This window comes from Melanotaenia boesemani, chromosome 3 (genome assembly GCF_017639745.1).
Source record: "Melanotaenia boesemani isolate fMelBoe1 chromosome 3, fMelBoe1.pri, whole genome shotgun sequence".
In the NCBI taxonomy this organism is placed as follows: Eukaryota; Metazoa; Chordata; class Actinopteri; order Atheriniformes; family Melanotaeniidae; genus Melanotaenia; species Melanotaenia boesemani.
In genome coordinates, this window is record NC_055684.1 from 19,855,558 (window position 1) to 19,879,407 (window position 23,850).

The 23,850-nt window shown below is 36.5% G+C and overlaps 1 protein-coding gene across 1 annotated transcript in view; it reads left to right on the forward strand.

Moving 5' to 3' along the window:
• LOC121637246 (metabotropic glutamate receptor 4-like) overlaps positions 1 to 23,850 on the forward strand; it is a 218,966-nt gene that overhangs the window by 108,043 nt on the left and 87,073 nt on the right. Inside the window, exon 3 of the mRNA XM_041981278.1 lies at positions 9,298 to 9,514. Within this exon, the coding sequence (XP_041837212.1) occupies positions 9,298 to 9,514 (217 nt within the window). The remainder of the gene's footprint in view (positions 1 to 9,297; positions 9,515 to 23,850) is intronic.

Consider the following 23,850-nt stretch of genomic DNA (forward strand, 5'->3'; position numbering starts at 1 on the left):
ACTTGCATGGTGGAGGTTTAAAGCTAAATGTGCATGTGTGGGGAAAGGAGAAGCTGGAGCAAGGTGTAAGAAGAATATCACACAATTTGGAGAAGACAAAAGAGATGTATTTCTCTTTTTATAAAGACAGCTGATATATTTTGTGGTTGTGTTGACTTTAACATTTGTGTTAAATTACAGAAATGAATTTGGAAACATTAGTCTCGACTAGTATTGTAAAGTTTCTGTAACTGGTGACTAAAATTACAAAGTACTTGTCTAGCATTTTAATCAAATATTTCTTTATTATTTTTATGCATATTTATATTATTTTCATCCAGTACTATTTTTTCTTAAAAAACACACATGGTCATCTGGTTCCATCTGCACACTAAAAGTATTGTTACAGCTGTTAGATAACATTTTTCACCTGCTTTAAACTTAAACATTTGGTAACAGCTCACTACACTGAGGTCGTAGCTATTCTTTAAATTTAATTCAATTCAGCTTTTTTTGTATAGTGGTGATTCACAACATAACACAACAACTTCATCTCAAGGCATTTAGAGCCAATCCATTGTCATCTAATCAGTATTCATACAAGCGAATTCATAATAAGTAATAGTCCAGCTAAAGGGGCAATGAGCAGGAATTCATAGTTTCTAGATAGAAGGAATTAAAAAATGGTGATGGGAAGAACTAGAGGTGTAATTTTATCTAGAGTATAGCATGACATAACACCCCGTCTCTCTCCGTGTTGATCTCCAGCCACTAGAACCGCCAACATTCAAATACCCCCCAGAACCACCAGCGGGGGTCACTTTGACATTTTTACACCATGTCAATGCAGCATGAAAATGATAAAGGTGGCATTTACATAGACCATTTTCCCCCCACTGATTCTTGTTTTTTTAACATTCAGAAGTATACATGGCTTCAGTACATAAATGATTGATCGATTAGCATGTGAGATTATTTTGGCTTGTATTGTAGAGAGAAAATGTGAAATACTTAGTATTTCACATTTTTTAAAATATATTTTTGTTTTTCAGGTATTTGAGGCGGAACATTTGGAAAAAATAGCATGATATAATTTTAAAGTAAATAAAACTTAATGTTAGCTGATATTGATTCACTGTATCGTACGTCGACAGCTCAGTAGTAAATAGCAGCAGCTTAGTGTTAATTTTATCAGCCATATTTTAGTCCAGTTTCAATCACGCTTGTTAGTTTTGAGCACATTTAGTCAACCTCATCCCATTTTTATTTAGTCAAGTTTTAGTCGACTATAAGTCGAGCATTTTAGTCTTTATTTTAGTCCAAGAAAACATAATTTTATTTGTCTAGTTATAGTCAACAAAAACTGTCAACATTTTAGTCAGGACAATCATTTTACCCTTTTCCTTTTTTTGCCAGCAAATAATATTGAACATTGTTAGTAGTTAGTAGAACATTGCTAAATGAAGGTTAACATTGTTAAACTACATTTAACAATCCATTTAAAACTCATACTTAAAACATAACTATCCTATTTTATGCAGAAATAATTGCAGGTATTTTATGTTTGCGTGCATTTATTTATATTAATATTGATGCCAATTTAGATCAAATGTCTTTGTGATGGTAACCTGAAGACCAACGGAACAGCTTTTTATGTCACCACATAAATACATTGGGATGCAAACTCCTAGTGGCCAGACATTTAAAACACACAGACAATTTTACTTACTTTTATACCACATTTAGGCTAATTCATGTATTAAAATGCAGGTTAAAATAATTTTGAATAAAGTGTGGCATATTATTTTATTTTATCTAGATGATGGTTTGAAGGGGGGTGTGTGTGAGAGTGGCAGGAGAGCCAAGGAGGAGGAGGAGACAGGATTTGAAACAACTATATCATATAATAATATCATTTTCGTCTCGTCTTTGTGAACTAAAATGTCCATAGATTTTAGCCCAGTTTTCATTTAGTGAACTACATTTTCATCTCGTCTTTATTAGTCCACAAAAATATGTTCTGATTTAGTCCCAGTTATTGTTTATTAATGGAGGTTTTAGTCTCGTCTAGTCTAGTTTTTGTCTGGTAAAAAATGTGCAATGACGAAAATATCTTTGTTAAGTTTTCGTTGGCGAAATTAACATTAATGCAGCTCCAGTAGAGGACCTTAACGTAATTTTTTTAAAAGAAATGATAAGTAATATACAGCATTGCCATTCTCCAGACTGTAATTTATCTAGGGAATCTTTTCCTAGAAACTCAGTAGGAATCTTCTTTGTTGTGTCACTTTATTGCTGTCACGTTGCTTTAGTTTTATTGGCTTGTTTATGCTACAAAACAAAGCCAAACTTGCATTGTTAGTTATTGGTTGCTTGTGCTGTTTAAGATTAAAATTTAAGATTATTACAGCATAGTCTGGCTGGTCTAATGCAGTTTATGATTAATGGACTGACTCAGCACAAAGCATCAATGATCAATAAAATAAAGGCTTCTTTGACATCTGGTTCAAATTTGGTTTGTTTAGTTGCCCCAGACAATTTTAATGTGGAACCCTGTTTTTGCTCTGAAGCTGAATATTTCAATGGGAGGTTTATGGGGATATTTTGCAGCCAGCGTCAAGTGGCCTTTGACAGAACTGCAATTTTAGGTACTTTCTTGAAGGTTTCATTAATCTACCTTAGAGGATGAGCAGAATGAATAAGATAAAGAACACGATAAACAAGATAAAGGATGCTCAAACACAGCTACGCTAGCAGATTAAGAAAGAAAAAAAGACATAAAATGTCAACAAGGTGCCTTTTGTATTTGTGTTTTTACTTTTTGATTATTTAATTCTCAATTAATAAAATTGTGTTGTGTAATAAATTGGCTAACCAATTGTGTAACTGCAGCTTCAATATACACACCATTTATGAAATAAGTACAAAGTCAGTGGTTTTCTGATGACTTAACTTCCTTGTATCATATGGCCATGTCATGAAGAGTAAATTCATGCTGTCCTGAAAGTAAGTGTTCTTCAGTGGTGAAATGAAATTGCCAAGTAAGAAGGATAAGCCATGTTTGCCCATCCTTGTTTTCCATATGCAGCTTGATTGAAGCAGATGCTCTGCATTTGGCTGCACTGCAGGATGCAAAGATCTGTCAGGTGTCTGAATAACAGATGCAAATATAGTCAGCTATTTTGCATGCCAGAATCATTTGCACCGAAATATACTGGACCTCCACCTTGGGCATCCACATTATCATCATTAGATTGTTCCTGATTGCAACAGGATGCACAACAAAGCCAACAGTTTAAATTAATAAGGTGCCACAATGTCACTAAAAGATCTTTGATGATACTCTTAAGGTGTTTTGCATTGTGGGAGATAAGTATTCACCCTTAGCATACTTGAAATTTACCGTATTATGTTGACTATGATAGTTTTATACATAGTGTTTATTGCCCCTGTACTAAACTGTAATTACATCAGTCCTTTAGATGATCTGATTAAATGTTAAAATAAATTAATCAGTAATAACATTTTAATAAATAAATGACTAAAAAACACCTAAGATTCTAAGATCAGTTTGAACAGATGGTCCAGACTAATGAGCAAAACTGTTCATTGAAATGTTTGTGTATCTCCAAACACAAAAGGCAATAGATTGTGCTGTTATGCTATATTTGTTTCACAATTAATGTAGGAGAGTGACATAACAATGACAAGTGCAGGCGGGTGCTGTAGGAAGAGTTTCTTTTACTGTTATAACACCATGTGTCACTGGGGTGTAAATCACACTAAGATGCATTAAGTCCTGCCACACTGATCATTTTCTCCACTGCATACACAAACTCCAGTGCTAAATGGAAACAGCTGAAAGTCTGGTTAATAAGTGTAAATCGTGGAATATTCCAGGAAGGAAGGAAATTTATAAAACTTTTCACTTTCACAGCCACTGACAGATTGTCAGGCTGACAAGGTGTAAATGAAATCTGCTATTTTTGCCCCCACACCACATCTTGTAAAGGCCACAACAATTAAACAGTTTTGCTCTCTGCTGAGTTCTCAGCAGAGCACATGTTGGGTGTCATGGCTAAGAAAGCTGCATGCCAGGCAGGAGGAATGGAAGCTAATTGTTCACTTGATATTTTTTTCACCGATATCTATTTTAAATTTTGCAGTTTAGTTCATTTTAGATCCAAAATAAATACAGAGATGCTTTTGAACTGAAACTATGCAATATGAGCATGCTTATGAAGTATCCTGTATTCAGGCCATCCTGGTTGGAGGCCGTCAATATGATTTGAACAAAACTCTTATCTGTGGATGCAATGCTAACCTGTGTGGCTTGTACAAGGCACGGTAATATAACTCTGTCTCAATTATTTATTTATTTATTTATTTTTTTATTTATTTTTTTTTATTTATTTATTTAGGACAATGCATATTAATCAACATATGAGCAAAAGCTTCACAGTAAATATGCCAGAATTAGCCACAAAAGCTAAATTGCATCTGTTGTCCTAAGGCAGGCACATTGAACGAACATTGACAAACATCTCATATTTACAATAGTTACAATAAACATTAAACACAGTGTTAGTAATAAGAGGTAAACAGGATGTTAGTTACACATGAGTACAGGACTGGTTTGTTTTTAACCACTCTTTTAGTGTTTTCTTGAAGGTGAGATAGTTGTCACAGTTTCTAATATGAGCTGGTAGTGAGTTCCATGACTGTGTGCCTCTGATAGACACCACCATTTGGCTAAACTTAGTCCTGCGGCGCTGTATGTTACAGTCTCCTCTGGTTAATGCTCTAGTAGTGACTCTATTGTTTGTTTTCTTCTGTATGAAAACATCTAATGGTGGAGGGGCAAGCCCATTTAAAACCTTAAAAACAAAACATACATCCAGAAATATCTGATAGCTGCTCAAGTCTAAAATATTATACTTACTAAGGATATTACAGTGATGAAAATGAAGAGGTTTTCTGTCTAAAATTTTCAATGTTTTCTTAAAAAGAGACTTAATAGGCTTTAGAGTTCCTTCTGTTGTATGAGAATTTAGTCCATTTAGTCTGGTTTGTGCTTTTGTGAGATGCAACACGGAAGGATATATGAAAGTAAAACAGGAAAAAACGTTGACAAATGAAAAAAAGTTCTTGATGTATAATCTACAGTAGGGTTCTTTCTTTTTTTTCCAAATTGCAGTAAAATGATGCCATTACTTGATTAATAAGGATTTATACACTACACCTGGAGAGAATTTATTCAAGAGGCACTTACATTTAAGATAAGACTGGCTGTAGCTAAAAATAAATAAATAACTGAATAAATAGGTTCTTAAGGAACCTTCCAGGCATCACCCTTTAGCCTCTACGTATTACGATATTGATGTTAAGATGACCTTTTAAAAAAAAATCCAGTCCATGAATATAGATCATTATTTGATGTCTTTCCCATGCCATAACTTGCTCAGCATATATTCCTACAGTTCTAGTAATGAGGTGAAGTCTCTCAGAAACTCCGGCCTCTAACCTGTCTTCCTGAATAAATTTCAAAACATGCTGTGGTTGCCTGACAATGCATGGATAAGACTGCTGGAAATGGGACAGAAAATGTCACAAACAAAAGAGGAAAACATATTTTTTCCTCTTTTTCTCTATTTTTTTTTTTTTTCAAAGACTGTTTGTGCATGTCCACATATAATACACAAATAAAATTTAACCAAGTTAAACAAACTACAGTCATTTATCACTTCAAAGACCAGTTCCTGGTATCTGACCCAGGTCTGTGTGTTCATACTAAACCCTACATTGCTCTCATTGTGTTAAATTATGTCTTATTGCTGTAGCAGTTATGAACATTTAAAAGCAAACAAATGAACAAATGCAGTTTCATTACTATTTTAAATAGAATAAAAATAATATATTTTTTATATTTTTATTATTTTTCTGTAATGAATTGCGAACTGAGGCCTGCAAGATGCAGCTCTTTAGTTTCTTTTTTTTTTTTTTTTTTTTTCTGGAGCGTTGAACAGTCTGACCTTGGGATAAACTTGAATCCACCTCTGGAAGACTTGACAGCTGTTTTGATTGGATGGACTAGAAATCTTTTTTTTTTTTTTGTATGACCCCATAACCACTTCCAGGTTGATGGACAGCCAGTGATTTCTCTTACCCGATTAACCACAGTGTAAGCAGTAAGGCTGTAATTACTGCGTAGGCATTTCGCTTAGTTTTTGTAAATAAAGACACGTTGTGATGTGCCATATGCTGTTGTTCACCTGAGGTTGTATTTACCTCATTTTAAGACCTTGTAAGGATTAGATTTCTACTTTTATTACATCCTTTAGATGAAGGAAACATATTTTTAAGCAGGATGTCTGTGAAATTTTCAGTGCTTTACAAAAGTCTTTTCATTTTCCAATAAAAGAAAAATAAAAGTTAAAATTTGTGATGGATATGGGAATCTTACCTCATCTGATAAGCTGGTTCAGTTTATACCCAGAGGATTTATATAAAATGAAGCAATCTAAATATTTGATAAGTCTTTTTTACTCTGTCAAAGTAATTCTCTCTCTTTCCAGTACTTTCAGTCTGATTCTTAACTTCATGACTATTTATATACAATAGGTGTGACTATTGTGACTTCTTCTAAATGTTTCCTAATCTTTTATTCATCCACTTTTACTTTAATCTGTATTCCCTTCTTGTATTCCTCCTGTTGCCAGTGGCTAGTGAAGATAGATCTTCTAGTTCAATTTGTATTGATAAACTTACCTAAATAAGTGAGTAAGGCCACAGTGGTGTTTATTGTGGTGGGAGGATGCTGCCTTTTTTAAAACAAATGTATAATATTTAGACTTATCTGTGTGTATGTACTTATCTCTCTCTCTCTCTCTGTGTGTGTGTGTGTGTGTGTGTGTGTGTGTGTGGGTGTGTGTCCCCCAGCCTACAGATTTATTTGTCTGTGATAATGAAATGCTGCATGTGGCACTGACACAGGAAAACAGGACTGTTTTCATTAGGATCATGTCTCACAGAGTTCACCTTCTCCTCATTTTGTTCAGAGACAAAAACATGACAACAGATCCTCATCAAAAGGCACACTGTGTATCATTACCAGGAAACACTGCTGCTGCCTTGTTTTGTTCACCGAGTGCCATAGGGATGAAAAATTTCATTTTCTCAAAATCAGTTTACCTAATACAAAAACTGATATAGCGAAATCCCTGGAAACACTCCAGTGTTGAGAAAGATGGTGACGAACCCTGAGAAAATTCTCAGCTAAAATTATGGTCATTCACACTGCAGCTGACCTAGTTATTTCTCTATTTAATTTTCTTGCGTAATGTTTTTTCTGTCTTCTAAGCACGCACAAGTTAAATCTTTAGAGCAGTGGGAGCAACAGAAAACTGCCATGACATATTATCTTGCAAGTATAAACCTTTGTAACCAAAGCTTCCCCTGTGTGAAAAATAATGTAAATCAGTTTTTATAAAAATAAGCTACAGCTGAGTAGACACATTCTGTTGTACAGAAAACATAAAGTCCTAAGTCACTGAGCTCTGTGTATGTTAAGCAAATGACCTCTGTTCAGATGTGTGACATGCTCATCATCTCAGCTTGTGAACCAGACAGCCTGCTGCAACATAAGGCGCTAGCAATGCTGGGTTGTATAAAAACCTCAGCAGGGGGTTCGCCGGATCACTGACTCTTTTTTTGAGTCTCAAAACGAGGTAGTTTGTTGGATCAAACATCTCTGTAAAAGTGTTCTTTTTATTTTCCCTTCTCTCACATCTTTTTCCTTGTCAGTGATTACAAAGATGATGATCTCTTTTTAAAGCTAAAGAAGAGCAATTACAACTCATTGCCCAGTTAATGTTGAAGAATCAAGCAGAAACTTCACTGTGGGAACAGAATAAGGCCTAAGCTCTTTCAGCCTCAATTTTAAAATCATCTGAATGTATATACACACTGATAAGCCACAATGTTACGACTAACTTCCTGATAGTGAGTTGCTCCTCTTCAGGCTGCTGAATTATTTCTGATAATTTTGTTTATGTGGACAAACAAGATGTGAGGGTGTCATATAGTGTCAGGTACCTAGGAAAGAACTTTATCAGTTGGGCTTGTTTCCAAAAGTTTGGAGGCCAAATCAACAACTAAGACTTTTAATCGTGTGTTTCAGGTTGGTATAGGTGGTAGAGTCTTCCTGGAGGATGCTGCAACTGCAGGGGAGTGCTCATGCCATCCAGGGGGTGGGGAGACACTATAGGTGGCAGATCTTTCTGCTGAGATTTTCTTTCCAGACCCCTAGTAAAATCTCTGGATCATGAGTGGGTGACACAATGTATGAACACAGCATCAAATATTCAGGAACATGCGCATCTGCTGGACATGTGACCGTGTGTGTGTGCAGGTTTAAACTTGTCCTTTCTGCTGACCTGTATGCTGCTTTCAGCTTGCTCCCCGCTATAGTGGATGTGTATACATACTTGCAGTACTCACCAACAGAATGAGGAGCCTCATCTGCTATTTTCAACATGTTGTTGAAAAAAAAAAAGTCTGAAAAACACGTTTGAAACACATGCTTCCTCCTGCGTGCTCTAGACAGTCAATTCCCTACACCCTCTTCTTCAGATTTCCAGCTGGGAGAGCGCATCTCAAGCAGAAAGCCTCCTACTTTTATATGCTTGTGTAAATAGCAACTGTAGATGAGAAAAAACAAATAAACAAACAATAAAAAAGAAAACAGACACAATCTTTTGTGTTCATGTGTGAAAACAACTAAAGTTACATCCAAGAAGATAAACAGGAAGGATACCTACTGTAGGCACAAGGGTCACAGGCAACTTTGACCCTACACAACCGCTTCTCACATTGGTTTATGAGATTTTGTAGGAAAAAAATTGGGACCGAGATGTTTTCTTTTTTGATTCGTTATTGTTACTCAAGTCCTTTTAAGTATCATTAAAAAAATTAAAAGCTTTGTCAGTAAAATACTTCTCAGTTAAGCTACACTTAAAGAGCAAGAATATGATCAACTACAGGTCTGCTTAAGTGGATTTTATTTTGAAATATACTGTTGTTACAGTGTCTTTTTTGTTCTTTTTATTTTTTACAGTTTAAATCCCATTTGAGTCTATCTGTGCAGTTTTGATTGTCTCATCTTTTTGCTTTTTAAGTCAGATATAAAATACTTTCCCTTGTTGTTCAAAGGTACTTAACAAGGAAACTTGACTGCCTTGTGCAAATATTCATCATTCCCTTCCTACAGCTTCACTACAACGCTACTTTATAATGTTATCAAAATATCTTTGTGTGCAGATACCGCAGGTGAGCTACGCCTCCACAGCTCCAGAGCTCAGTGACAACACCCGGTACGACTTCTTCTCCCGCGTGGTGCCTCCAGACACGTATCAGGCCCAGGCCATGGTGGACATTGTTAAGGCTATGCGCTGGAACTATGTTTCCACAGTGGCCTCGGAGGGGAACTATGGAGAGAGCGGCGTTGATGCGTTCATTCAGAAGTCTCGGGAGGATGGTGAGCAAACCTTTTGAGCACACAACAGTTCTTTCCTGAAAGACATAAGAGAAGTTAATGATAAAAGCTGATCAAAAACTGAAGACATATATGTTCAAATGCACTTTATTAATATATGAAACTTTTTTGGACAGGAGATACATTATGTTACAAAGGACATACTTTAAGTCTGAAAACACACAAATAACTATGTAAACATTATTGTGACTAATATCATTTATATTTCTAAGACAGTTAATAAAAAAATTTACATGACATGTAAACAATAAGAGACAAAGACTGTTAAAAGAACCTTTACATTTGGAAGTCACATTACGGACCTGATGAGGCAACACTCAGTCTGTGATACAGAGAGGATTACAGCGAAAATGCTCAACTCATTGAAACACATTCTGGAGGGGAATATTGCCTCCTGGATGACGATTGGTCATGTAGCAAAGTGATGCTTCTCACAGTGCATCCATCCATAAGCAGGACGTGTGGGACATGACAACTCCTAGGCTTTACCTAACGACGCAGCAGGGGTGGAAAACGTTACAATTTAAGTCTGTGGGAGCATAGGTCCAAATAGCATTAAAAATATAATTGATGATGCCTGGGTCTACTTTAAAAAATATGGAAGTGAATCAGAGGTGGCTCGGACACTTTAATGAGACAACTGGGTATTTTGGTAACTAAGATTTGATAAATACTAAACCCGCTGATATAAAATTAATAATTTTACTGGCATCATAAACTAAAGTTCATATTATTAAGTATTTTTTCTCATTTACAGTACAACTCCGGTGCATAAAGGGTTAATTGCTCAGTCAGGTAGTTACTGAACGCCAGTTAAAGTCTAAACATGCTTCTCACATCACTAACACATCTGTACAGTATAGGTAGGCATGGCTAAAAAATCTCAATCCTATCCCGTTTTGTTCTTGTGTTTTGCACTGCTATTATTAAAACAATTAACCAGTTGAAATCAAAACATTAACAAACTGAACATTTATTTATTCATTTTGTTTGGTTTGGTTTTAACCTTTTAAAACCTGAAGTCACTCAGTCGGGAGATGTTGAGAACAGATGGTGCCAAACAGATAAAATTACCATTTTGAAAACTTTTCCTAAACTCTACAACAACTGTAATTCTGTGCTGCTTGACTTTATCAGAGTAAGCCATTGCAGACATAATGAGACGTAATTTTACTATAATTTGATAGAGATTTAGAGCAATGTCTGCATTATTCCAAAGGGATAGTCATATTCACCCTGAAAGTTAATTTATTCTTCACTTGTAACACATATACTGATATTACACATCTTAACAGATCTCAGAAGTGTTTCCTTTACTATGATTTCAAAAGTATTCAATTAGATTATGTGGTTTGTCAATTTTTGAGCAGAGGCCTAAAAAATAGGCATAAAAAGCTCAAAAAGATAACTTCATAAATTCATAATTTGCATATGTCAGAATATACAGAATTATAAAATTTTTAGCATAATTATAACAAACACACACACTATATATATATATATATATATATATATATATATTACAGCACCTTAACCTGATGGATAGCAGAAACTGCTGCTACTCTGAACACTGCTCTCACAGCTGGCTGCATATAAAGACTAATAATATTACTCTAGGTGTAGAAGTAGAAGTTGGAGTAGAAGCTGTACAGTTTGAATGAGGCATTGCTGGTATATTATTCTTTCACTTTTGAGCTAGATAATGATGCAGGAGTTTGAATCTGGATCTAGGAGTATGCACAGAGGGGCTGCTCTGTTTTGCTGATGAGATGCTTGCATCCAACCTCTTGCACAATCCATAGTTAGGAAGACCAGCTTTCTCTACTCTTTATATACACATAGCTCATCTTCTCTGCATTCATGAGACAAAATGCCAAACCAAATTTTAAGTTTCATATCTTACCATGAGGAACTTTCCCTCCAATAATGTCCTGGTATGCATGGCAGCATGCCCTATGTTGAGGGGAGTAAATCGAGCAGGGAGTTATTTCTCCAACCGCACTGCCCCGGACAGTGCCTTTTGTAACATCTCATTGCTGGAGTCAAAATGGCATTGACAAATTCCAGCAAGACAGTGGAGAAAAGGCAGGCATTGGCACTATTATGGTTGAGAAAGACAAAGACATATGCCTGTGCTTTGTGTTTGAAATTTCAAAAGACAAGAATTAATTTCTATCTAAGATAAAAAAAAAAAGTAAAATATATCAAAATGCTCAAAATTCTGGCAAAACTGGTGAATTTGGTTCATATTAGATAACAGAAATTAGGAGAGAGGCACAGAATAATAACATGGAATATGTCAACATTTATAGTGACCTTATTTGTACCAAACCAGCAGAGATTGTATTGAAACCTTTAGTACTGTACAAGGATTTTTTTTATTTATGTTTTCAGAATTAGGCTTTTTTATTTATTTATTTTTTATTATTTGACTAGTAAATAATTAACCAAAGTAAAAATCATTAATCACTTATCAAAAGTGTTACTTGTGCCTCTATTTAGAAGTTTTTTTTTTTTTTTTTTTTTTTTTTTGGTGTTTTGAAGACGGTTTGATCTAATTGGCCAATACACTGATATATTGTAGAACTCCAAACTGTCTAAAAACCATTTGTTCTGAAGCAGCATGGAGCCAAATTAAAGCTGGTTGATGTTTAAAGTTGATTGTTGAATAGTTTTCTGTGGAGATAATGGAGAAGGAACTAGTTCTAGCAGTGAGTAGATGTGTTTCTGCTGGATGTGTAAGTACAAACGCCTCTGCTGTCATAAAAAAGGCGTTAGTAAATCAGACCCAAGTTTCTGAATTTTTTTCTTTGTTTTTTTGCATTTTTTCATTTAAAAACAAACCAGTCAATAACTCAGAAATGCTTCATACAATTACTAAGACAAATTGGGTCATTTTAATTATATTTGTTTTTCATGAAAGTATAAAATATGCTGCAGTGTTAATATTATCTGCAGATCGCTGATGATTGAAGTTTTTAACTTGCAATTGGCAATTTGTAGTTGAGAGACTCAAGAGGCTGTATTTTCAAAATACCATTTCTCCATTGAAAATCACTAACAATGTACTGTATTGTAAGTCTCTTTGGACCATCTTCCTGTTGATTTAAGTGTCTTCCCACCAGTGGTGAATTAAGATGGTCATGGGCCCCTAGGCTAATTTGGGGAATGAGCCCCCATGTTTGTCATGTATGAAATGGAATTCATGAGTACATCTTACAGATCAAAAACACTTTTACAAACATCTGTGGCACTAGTGAGACAAAATTACACCATACAGGCAGACAGATCTGCAATGTGCAATACCAAAATAAAACTATTTAAAAAAAAAAAGGCATTATAATCTGCAGCAGTACAGACAAGCAGCACACTGTATCATTATGCAACAGCTACACAATGTCAGATATTCATTTCTACCTATTTAGATTTTTTTCTTTCTTGCCTTTCTGATGGAGAAGTCCTTAATCAGTCTGGTAAAATCCAGTTTGCGAAGAATATCACTTTCAATGGACATCCAAGACAGGTAATTCAGTCTGTTTTGGCCCATTGTAGATTTCAGGCTATTTTTAATTGGTCCTAGTTTTGAAAAAGATCACTCTCCGCTGGCATTAGTTACAGATAGTCATAAATAGTTGCAGTGCTATGTCAACATTTGGAAACACTGAAGATAGACATTTTCCTCTTAAATGCTGTAGAAGTGCCCTTGCTGATGTGTCCTCGTTTTCTTTAATAAGCTGTTTAAACTGTCCAAGTTCATTCATAAAGTCCTCCTCCAGATCACCTGGATATTTCTTCTGGAGATTAGTTGCGCCTGTGCGTAGATCTTGTGTGGAGATAGATGCAATGTTGTTCAAAAACCCAAATGTCTCCTGAATGTCTTTGTAGCAGTGATGCCTCCGATCCAGTTCTGCAGCGAGTCTGTCTATGATGGCAATAAAAACTGTTGTTCTGAACTTGTCACGGCCTGACAGCTCACCCTCAGGTTCATCTGATTCATCTGCATGTTTTTTCTTTTTTCTCAGCCTTTGTGTGTCCACTCTGTAGTTTTGGGACACAGCTGGAAACATGTTTTTTGCATCACTTTCAAAGCTGTCAAAATCGTGTCGGGGGGATACAATGTAGTCTCTTAACGAACTGATCAAGTTAACAGCATTACATAAGTCTAGTTCAACTGCCTGCAGAGCAGCACTTGTCTTATGAAAGCCTTGCAATATGTTGTTCCACATGTTGCAGAGGAAGGCATTCTCCAGTTTTCCCATCTTCAGGTACAGTGTTCTGGCTTCATTACGAGCAGTTACTTTGATTTATGTCATCACTCAACTTTTGCAGTGATTTCTGAATTTTGCCGTAGTTCTGGCATAGTGCTTTTGTTGCTAGTGCGTGTGCTGACCATCTAGTGTCAGACAGACTTTTTAAAGTCTCTATTCTGTGGTTTTCCTTAGGCTGTAAACCTGCTGTAATAGTCTGCCAAGGGGACGTGGATTTAGATGAAAAATTATACAATGTCTGTACAAAATTAAAAAAAACTCCTCTGTTTCAATGCAGCAGTTAACACTGTTCAGCCCCACTAAATTGAGTGTGTGCAGCGCACGGCACCCACTCGACCAAAGGGTTAATCTCTTTGATGCGTGCTTGCAGGCCACTGTAAATACCAGACATGTTGGCAGCATTATCATAACACTGGCCCCTGCAGTTACTGATATCAAGCCCCATTTCTTGTAGAATATCAAGAACAGACTGGCAAAGTGATTCTCCTGAGTGACTGTGGATTGGCACAAACTTAAGAAAACGCTTTGCGACGCAACCAGCTGGTGACACATACCGCATTATGAATGTGAGCTGGTCTGTGTGTGTAATACTGGGAGTCGAATCAACACTAATTGCAAAGTATTTTGCCTTTTTTATCTGACTGATTATCTCCATCAGAACTTGTTCCCCCATCAGTTCAATAAACTCTAAACACGTAGATGATGAAAGAAAACCTTTTCTGGTGTTTGTGTTGTCTCTCTGAAGCTACAACATCCACCGCTTCGTTCTGACAAGCTTCGGGACCCATTTTAATCCAATATATCCGCATATCTTCATCAATTTTATTCCAGCATCCAGGATCAGTACTGTAGGTGACAGGATTGTCGCTCTCTGGTGCTCCTTCAGCTGCAGCAGGTAAAGTGGCCATCACATAAGGACTCACGACAGGTGGGTCATGGCTAACTTCTGGAGTGGTGGTGGCGCAACCCACCAGTGTTTCATGCAGGTCAAGTGTCTGTTCAGAACCCTGACCTGGGTTAGATGGCTGTGAGGCATTGTGCCACCCAGATAGGCGGAAGTCTTTGCTGTGGCTAGGGCTATATGATGAAGTTTCGGCAAAGTACGCCGTTGCAGTCGTTTCAGCGGCTCCAGCGTTAGCCGTTAGCTGACAGTCCTCCTGTGAATCTTCTTCTTGATGACTAGATGTAGATTCGGCTGCTGCCTTAAAATATCCAATTTAGGGATCTATGTGAGTAGATCTTGATTCAGCCAATCATCTTTTTCACTTTCTGTTTGTAGTCGGCCAATGGAAGTCAAGGTTCAAGATCTTCTGGCCAATAGGGGCCCCTTACACACGCGGGGGCCCCTAGGCTGCAGCCTAGGTTAGCCTGTTTATTAATCCGCACCAGCTTCCCACAAATTAGTGTGCTGAAGGAGCTCCCAAGATACTGGACTTTTTGGTTGACTAAGTGCAAGTGTAATTAAACTAAAGGGATTCTAAGATGCTCCAACAATGTCTCTGGTTTGCACTGTGCCCGGACAGAATGAAACTATCTTTGCTCACCAATTCTGCCTGTCGCTTTCGGCACCTTTAGTCACTTGGGAAGAATTTAGCTGAGGGATGAAAAATAAAAGTAAAAAAGAAAGAAAGAAATTTCTCTCTGAGTGAGAAGTTACAGCTATATTATCAGAGCTGGACAATAAGGAAATACATGTCTCTGCAAATTGAGAGTCTAGAGACAGAGATCAGATCTCTGAAGGATATATTAAGAATATTGAAGAATAACTGGGCAACCACTTAGTTCCATAATCTGTTAAAACCTAAATGAAAATCATTTTATTGACTTTTGTTCATTCAAACTTTTAGCTATCATGACAGTTAAATCCTTGATTGTTGCTTTAAATATTTATCGAGTTACAAAATGATCATGGTGCTCTTTTTTTTCTTTTTTTTGTGTGTGTGTTTGTTTTTCTGTCTTTTTCTCTCTTTTTTTAATGAACAGAACTAACAACATGAAGAGCTTGTGGACCACAGGAATCTTTTCACATAATTCTTACAACTACTGGAGCTAGTATCCCTTCATTTTTGTGTCTGTTTGACAGTAATTCTTGTGGGTCTTGCTGTTCAAAACAAAGCATGTTGTTATTTACAACATACATTGTTGTAAGTAACAACGTATACACATGCTGTGTATACGTAGACACAGCATGTGCCCAATAAAATTTCCTTGCATCTGTAATGTACAGAAAATGAGGTCTTGAAAGAAACACTGCAACAAGCAGTGTGTAAGGTGAACCAGCATGGGCTGGGAAAAAGAAAAGCAAAGCAGCAGCAATAAGTGGGATGCTGGTTAGCTGTAGCCCTTCCAGCGATGTGTGCTGCAGCTGCCGGAGTTTAGTTGCCTGCAGGACTGCTGTGCTATTGAAAGCTTTCCGATAAATCCCCATAAAAATAAACAATATAAATATTCCATTAAGACAATAAACAATGCCCACAAGCAGTGGCTTTACCTGCCAGGATGACAGGGTTTACCCCAAAGAGGTGTCTTCATGAGCAGGAGTTAGCATGACTCGCAGGTTTACCTATAAAAACACAGCCATTTAACATCTGTACAGCGAATTAACCCGTGCCAGGGAAACGAGACATACATACCACAGCGACTCAGGTGTGTAGGTCAATTCAGCGCGGTAGCAACAGGAATCTCTGTGACAGCTGGAAGTCACATGACCAGCCGACAAGGTGAGTGCTTGATGTCAGGAGGTGGATCCGTGCCTCCTGAAGTATGTCGCCACCATCAGCTGATTGGTTAACACAAGTAATGATGTCATACTGCCACACTCGCTTGTGGTAGCCTTTTATAGGGAAGGAGGGCAGAGGGAGGAGGCAGCGATTCACATGATCGTACATGAACGCACAGCTGGTAAATACGGGGCTGGAAATCAACACAAAGAGACGGTGCGTGGCATCATACTATACTCTAGATGAAATTACACCTCTAGTTCTTCACATAGAGATTTTTTAATTCCTTCACTCTAGAAATGATTAATTTCAGTTTATTGCCTCTTTAAGCTTTCTTTTAAAAATACCATCAAGCCAAGCTGTCCTAAGGTCTTCTGGAAGGCTGTTCCACAGGCTACACAACCAAAAGATACCTGAAGGCTCTGGGATGTCTGATAAATGCCCTAAAAGACTTTAAGAGCTTCAAAAATTAAGAACGTTTTTTTTTTTTTTAAATCAAGTGGGAAGTACACAGGAAGCCAATGCAGCAATTTTAAAACTGGTGTCTGGCTATCATCAACAAACGAGCAGTTGAGTTTTGTAATGTGTAACGGATATATTGTCTTTATTAGGAAGACCAGAAAGAAGAGCAGTACAATCAGTGTCTGCATTGGCTTGACACTTACACTCTCAAAAATGTTCCTGAGATTAAAAAACCCATCTTTGTCAAATCTTTAATATGAGATATTAAATTTAGATTAGAATCAAATATAGCTCTGAGGTTCTTTACTTCTTCATATGGATTAAAAGAAAATTATTTTAGTCCTGATTGAGCTGGAGGAAGTATTCTGCCATCCATGCCTCAACCCTCTAAGTGCAAAACTTGCAAAATTGTGACAAACACCAGGCCGTTTCTCCAGAAAGAAAGTTAGATGGCTGATTTGTGATTTGGCCATCAACAATATTACTGCCATCATAAATCAACATTGTTTCTGTTTTACAGTATGCCTAAAAAACTTTAAAAACTCCAGTGCCTAAAGGGTTAATATTTAGATTACAATTATAAAAGTCATCTATAATTGGAAGTGTCACACGGAGACTAAAACTGTGGTATCATCAGCATAACTATTGAACTTTATGTCGTGTCTCCTGATCATATCCCCGGGGGAGGGGGGTTTGTTAAGGTTAAAAAGAACTGGACTTAAAATTCAGCCCTGGGGAACACCATCAGCTCTTATCTCCTGGAAGTTGATTCATCAGTGCTGATAAAAATTCTCTCTGAGATAAGACTTGAACCTGAATACAAGGCACTGTAAATGATAACCTGAGATGCATCACTTGTACTCTATAGGGTTTTTTACCTTTACATAACATCAGTTAAACACTTTTGCAGAATTCCAGCCTACATAACTAGTTTTGCATGACAAGCAATTATCAGGTGTCTGTTCACTCTCCTAAAACATAAAGAATTCACCTATTTTTTTTATTGTTTTAAAGATGAAAACAGCTTTGATTTATTAAAAATGGTTGGAATTTTCTGCTATTTAGTGCCATATGAATAAATGTCTAGTTTGAAAAAGTTATTGATTGGGCTCTAGGATATATATCTGAGTTTAAGGCAAACAAACTTTTCTGTTTAGCCCCAAAAATAATCAAAAACTGAAAAGAGTTATTTGTTAATTATAATATAAGGAAATCAAACAACATCAGACTGATCAGTTACTGCGCTGATCTGCTGTTAGTTTTGCTATATTGGTAGTAAAATTTCTGCTCATTGTTGCTGAGACAGATATTGTTTCATTTATTCATCTATTTATTTATTATACTACTTAGCAGTCACCATTTACATTTTATGCAATTTTCCTCTCAAGTGACCTTGTACAGTATGCAGCTTTTTTCAGTAGCACTATGCTCATCAGTTTTTTTTATATCAACATAAAAATGAATCAGACTTTGAAAATGGAATGGGTATAAAATTCATATTGGTTTGTCATTTTTGGGTAAATCTATCCAATCAATCTTACACATCCAGCTGAGAAATTTAATATGAAGATAATTTTCTGGTTGATTATGGTTTAGGTTACTTTATTAAGGCCCTTTTGTAGATTTGTTTTGCAGAAACAATGATAGCATTTGGCATTCCATAACAAAACGTACACACATTGAACCTGATAGACAGACACTCGATGGAGTGAAAAGTCAAAACATAAACCAAAAAACTGCCATATTAAAATTTGGTTTAAACTTGTGATTTACGTTTTAGGAGGGACATTTCCTGTTACTGAATAAGGATCTTCTGTTACGAAATGTAAAGAATTCTACAGACAGTAAAGAATACATAAGCATCTGCACTTGGTGCGCTCTTATCTTACCACAAGCCATTGGCTTGACCTGAATATACCAAGATATTTACCCAAAGGAGGCAAACATGTCTGAGTCAGCCCCCACAGTAAGAAACCTGGCAGCCCAGGAGACACCTGCTTGGAGTAGAACCAGCCTTCCCTTCTTTCCCTTAAAAACGTTAACAAATATAACTGAGCAGTGCGAGTAAGAGGCAGATGATGAAAGGTAAATATGAATTCCAGGTGGGTTTTATGATCTTTACTTTTGTATCTCTTTTCCCTGGAAAACGGTGAAGGACCTCAAGCTGTGATTTGATAGCCTTCAGTTTTCCTCTTGTTGGAATATTTGAGGTGAGCGTGTCTCCCATGTGTTGGTGCAGGATGTGACCCCCTCTCCTTCCCTCTGCCTGAAGGGATAGTTGTGAGAACAGATGCAGAAACCACAGATTAGAAATGAGATCACTTCAGGAATCCTTAGATGTATTGCATGTCCTCCAGATGTTAATCCAGAATACAATGACAGCAGATTCTATTTAAACAAAGTAAAATATAGGTTTTTACATGATATTAGCCTGAAAAATAAATGGATAAATAAAGTTAATAACCTTTTCTTGATTCTTGATTGTTTAGTATGACAGACATGGGAATTGCATTAGTTAATATTGAACTCATTCTTCAGGCTTTCTAAAGGTTTTCAATTTTAGTCTTTAGTTGTTTTTTTTTTGTTTGTTTTTTTTTTCTGTTTTTCATAAGAATGGAAAATGGACGCTTTTCATACATTTTCAGTCCAGACCTACCAGACCATTCTCTGGGGATTATGTATTATTATTTTTAACTCTCTTAAAACCAAACTGTGAATCAATCAAGCATACCTGTAATTCAAGGGAAAAACCATTGCTGACAGCACAAAACAAACAACCATTTTCAAATTATATCTTTAGTAAGGCTGCGAATCACCAATATGATCCTGATATGCTATTGGATTGATTCAGTATAATGATGGTAGTCAATATCACGAACTCTGCCACAATACAACTTTGTTTAGATCCAGAAGCAGCGATCGATATGATATATGACATGCTAATTTAACACAATCACTTCTATTCTCATCATATAATAAAAATCAACCTATTATTTTATTTCTGACTCAGACATTTAAATGTAAAACAATCTGTTCTTTTAACAAAAATAGACTGAGCCACATTTAATATATTCAGTTTAAAAACCTTCACATAATCTAAAAGAAAACTGAAATAATTTGTTTGTATACATTAAGGCAGAATACAGTACAAACCTGCCTTTTATTCAGTCTCAAACTAAATATCTTTAGAACATTATTAATAACGCAAGTAGTTCAGTCTGACTACCATATTTCTTATTCTGCCTCTTTCTTTCTCTCTGAAAATATATATTAAATATATAGTGAAGACCTATGATGGCATATAGAGAGATGCATCTGGTCTTTCAGTTGATCCATCTATTAGGTGGTTCTTGAAGTTGACGAGGTGCTTAATGGCTTCTGTTAGGATGCTATTTATATCTTCATGTTGTCATTAGAGGACAGACCAAAAAAAAAAAAAGCAAAAATGAAACTAAAAGAAATGTAACAAACATGTCAGGTTTCTCACTTGTGTGTTTTAAGTGTATTTGAAGGTGGGACCATTCCCATGATGTTTGCACACTGTTTCATTATTTATGTCAAAAATACACACAAAATGGTTTCTTTCTACCCCAAGAAAGGCATGAATTTGAAGGACTCAAACTAAAGAGGAAGCATCCCTTTTTTCTTTTTTTTGCTAATACCTCATCAGAAATAATCTCCATATAAGAGTGGCTGTGAAGAAGCCATTTTTAAAGAAGGGAGAAAAGGTTGAGGTATGCCAAACTGGACTGAAAATCAGTAGCAGGTTTTTAGAAGTCATGAATCCTACACAAAGCTCTAGATCTCAACATAATAGAAGCAGGATGACATACACCTGACTTAGAACTGCACAAAAGACATCCAACATCTGAAGAAAATCATTGCAGTGTCCTTCAAAAAGCCTTAGAATAGAACTATTCCTGCAAAATTACAAGAAAAATTGCCCAAGAAGGTTTAAGTTATGTTAAATAATAGAAGAAATTATACCTAGTGAGATCTCATATTGACTTTTAAAGTTATTGGAATTATACAGACTGTTTTTTGCTGCATGTACTTTATTTATGTTTGCATGTTACAATAAATAATTTAGCCTATTTTTCCTCTTTTCCTGGCAACATATAAAGAAATAAGGGCTGGCTCAGGACTTTTGCCACAACACTGTTTTCAGTTAGTAAAGACATGAAAGCAAAAAGCAGCACAATGAGGTTAAAAGCCTCAAAGGTAAGTTCTTACGTCACTAAATAATTTGGTAGGAGCATCTAAAAAAATGAATGCTGAACTAATAAAGACATTAAATGTTTATTTCTTTCATTTCAAGGAATCTAATTTGCAGCATAAACAGATTTTGAAATGGAAAGTTCGCAACGGTCACCTGGGGTTTACTGTGTGGTCCGTTACTGCTTCAGCATTTATGAATATTTTTCTTTGTGTGCAACTTTTGTGGCACTAACAGCAGACAGAGCAGCATGACAACTGTGGGGAAAAGCAGCCCATCTTTGACTGCAGACAGCCCTTTTCTGCAGTGATGCTGATTACTATGGAGCATGCCCCAATAGTCGTCATTAATCAAGTTAATGAAACACAATGTCGATAAGGACCCTAACAAGATTCCCTTGCAAACCAATGGCCTGCCTGACATCAACATGAGAAAGCCTGCTAATGGAGTAACTGCCACCCCTGTGTGACGAGGAGGATTACAAGCATTAGCCACAGAGTCGGGATGAAAAAGCGCATGTGGGGAATATAAAATGAGGAAGAAGAAAGGGGGAGCACAAACAACCCTGCTTTGCTTCAGGGCGATTTATTTGTAGATTCAGAGAACAGACAACATTAGACTGGGTTGATGTTATTCCTGGTAACAGAAAATGAAATATGAACTCAAAGGAAGGAGGGAAAGCGTAATTATGTTGTGTTAATCATTTCTTATTAAAAAGATCTTTAAAGTTCATCAGAGGTTGTTTTATTTTAATAAGGTTGCTGAGATTCTTTATGCAGTTCAGTGATATGAAACACCAAAGCACCAACTATTTCTTCTAATTTCTTTCTCATGTATCTTGCTTGTCTCTTGCACTCAGAAAAGGCTAAATCATTTCCAGAAGCACAAGAGATTGTAGTTAATGGTGATGTCAACGGGGTATTGACTATTTTTAGATACAGATAACTAAGTATTTACAAGAGCAAGCTTATGTTTAAGGGCTTAAATTAAAGTGAGGACGTGGTTTCAAATATAGCACTCATTACAATAAGATAAGATAAGATAAGATAAGATAAGATAAGATAAGATAAGATAAGCTAAGATAAGATAAGACAAGATATGATAAGATAAGATAAGATACCTTTGCTGTTTTTACATGAATACACAACAAAATTGGGAGAAGCACCATCTGATAAGGAGTTAAACATAAACACAAGTTGAAATGTACCCAAAAAAAATCTCCAATACACAAAAACTTAAATTGCCTTCTGTAGGAATCATAAAAGTAGGAAAAATTTAAATAAGAATAGACAGTCACTTTGGCATTCAGTGACATTCCTGGTTCCAGGGGATAAATATTGTACATATAGGTAAATATTGCCCTTGTATGTAATTAAATAACAGATTTCAGAAGCTTGGCGGCCCACGGACAAAAACTTCTTGAGTCTGTTCGCCCCTGATTTCAGGCTTGTGTATCTTTTGCCTGATGGCAGGAGGGAGAACAGATTGTGGCCTGGGTGGGAGCTGTCCTTTATGATTTCCCCTGCTCTGGAAAGACAAAGAGAGCTGGAGATTTCATCACTGAAAGGACAGGGGACAGCCAACGATCCTCTGCACTGATTTTTTTGTCCGCTGCTGAGCAGTTAGCATACCATCCTGAGATACTCTACACAAAACATGACGTGTAGAGGAATGTGCTTAAATTTATCAGGCTGTGCAGACTTGGCTTATGCTCAGATTTTTTAATTAAATTTTATGACACAAAGAAACATAACATTTTAGATCTATCTTTTACAGGCAGCTATGTGAGTCACAATTTGAGGTGATGTAAAAACATTGCCGGCTGTGTGATTGGATTGGTGAAAAGCATGACTCCACCCAGAGCATCAGGGGAACATCTGTATACTAAATGACCACAGTCACCCTGGGAAGAGATCACAACACACTCAGCAATGTTCCTGTTTCTATCCATATGGCCTTTTAATTTCCAGTTCACACCCCTGTGTGGTCTGTCAGCCAGTTATGGCCTTATTTATTGCGTGACACCACACGAATGACCCCTGAGTGCCTTAGACATGTCCTGTTGCAATTGCTTTTAACATTTACTTGTCATTGCTTAATTGGGCAAAGCTAATGGTTGAATATTCATCACTCATCTGTATAGCTTTTCTCTTTGCAGCTGTTCTCTCTCTGTCCGTAACATGGTGGTTGTATATCAAATGCTGAGTCAATGTAAAAGCCAATTTCCTGAAGCAAGTGCTGCTACTTGAACTTTGATTATAAACAGTGCTCAGTAGACATGTATACCAACCACATTTCACGTCACACCATTCTGTACTCATGGTTACAGCTACAGGTAAATGCACAGCATGACATTTTCCTGCATGGGAGCATGTGTTTTTTTTTATGTTAATGTGAATTAATAAATATTCAAACAGAGAAGATAATTGGAGAAAGTATGTGCAGATCAAGTAAAAAAAAAACTGCAGAGAAAACCAAAGCTGTGGATTTATGGTATGAGGGAGGTAATGTGGGATGCTGCGGTTTATTTTAGCCTGATGTTCTCTGGGGAAGCTGCACAAATTGGCCACAAAAAAGAGGTTTACAAGAATTGGCACAGATAAGGTTAGTGGCTGCTGAGCTAATACAGTATACGGATAATTACACAGGGAG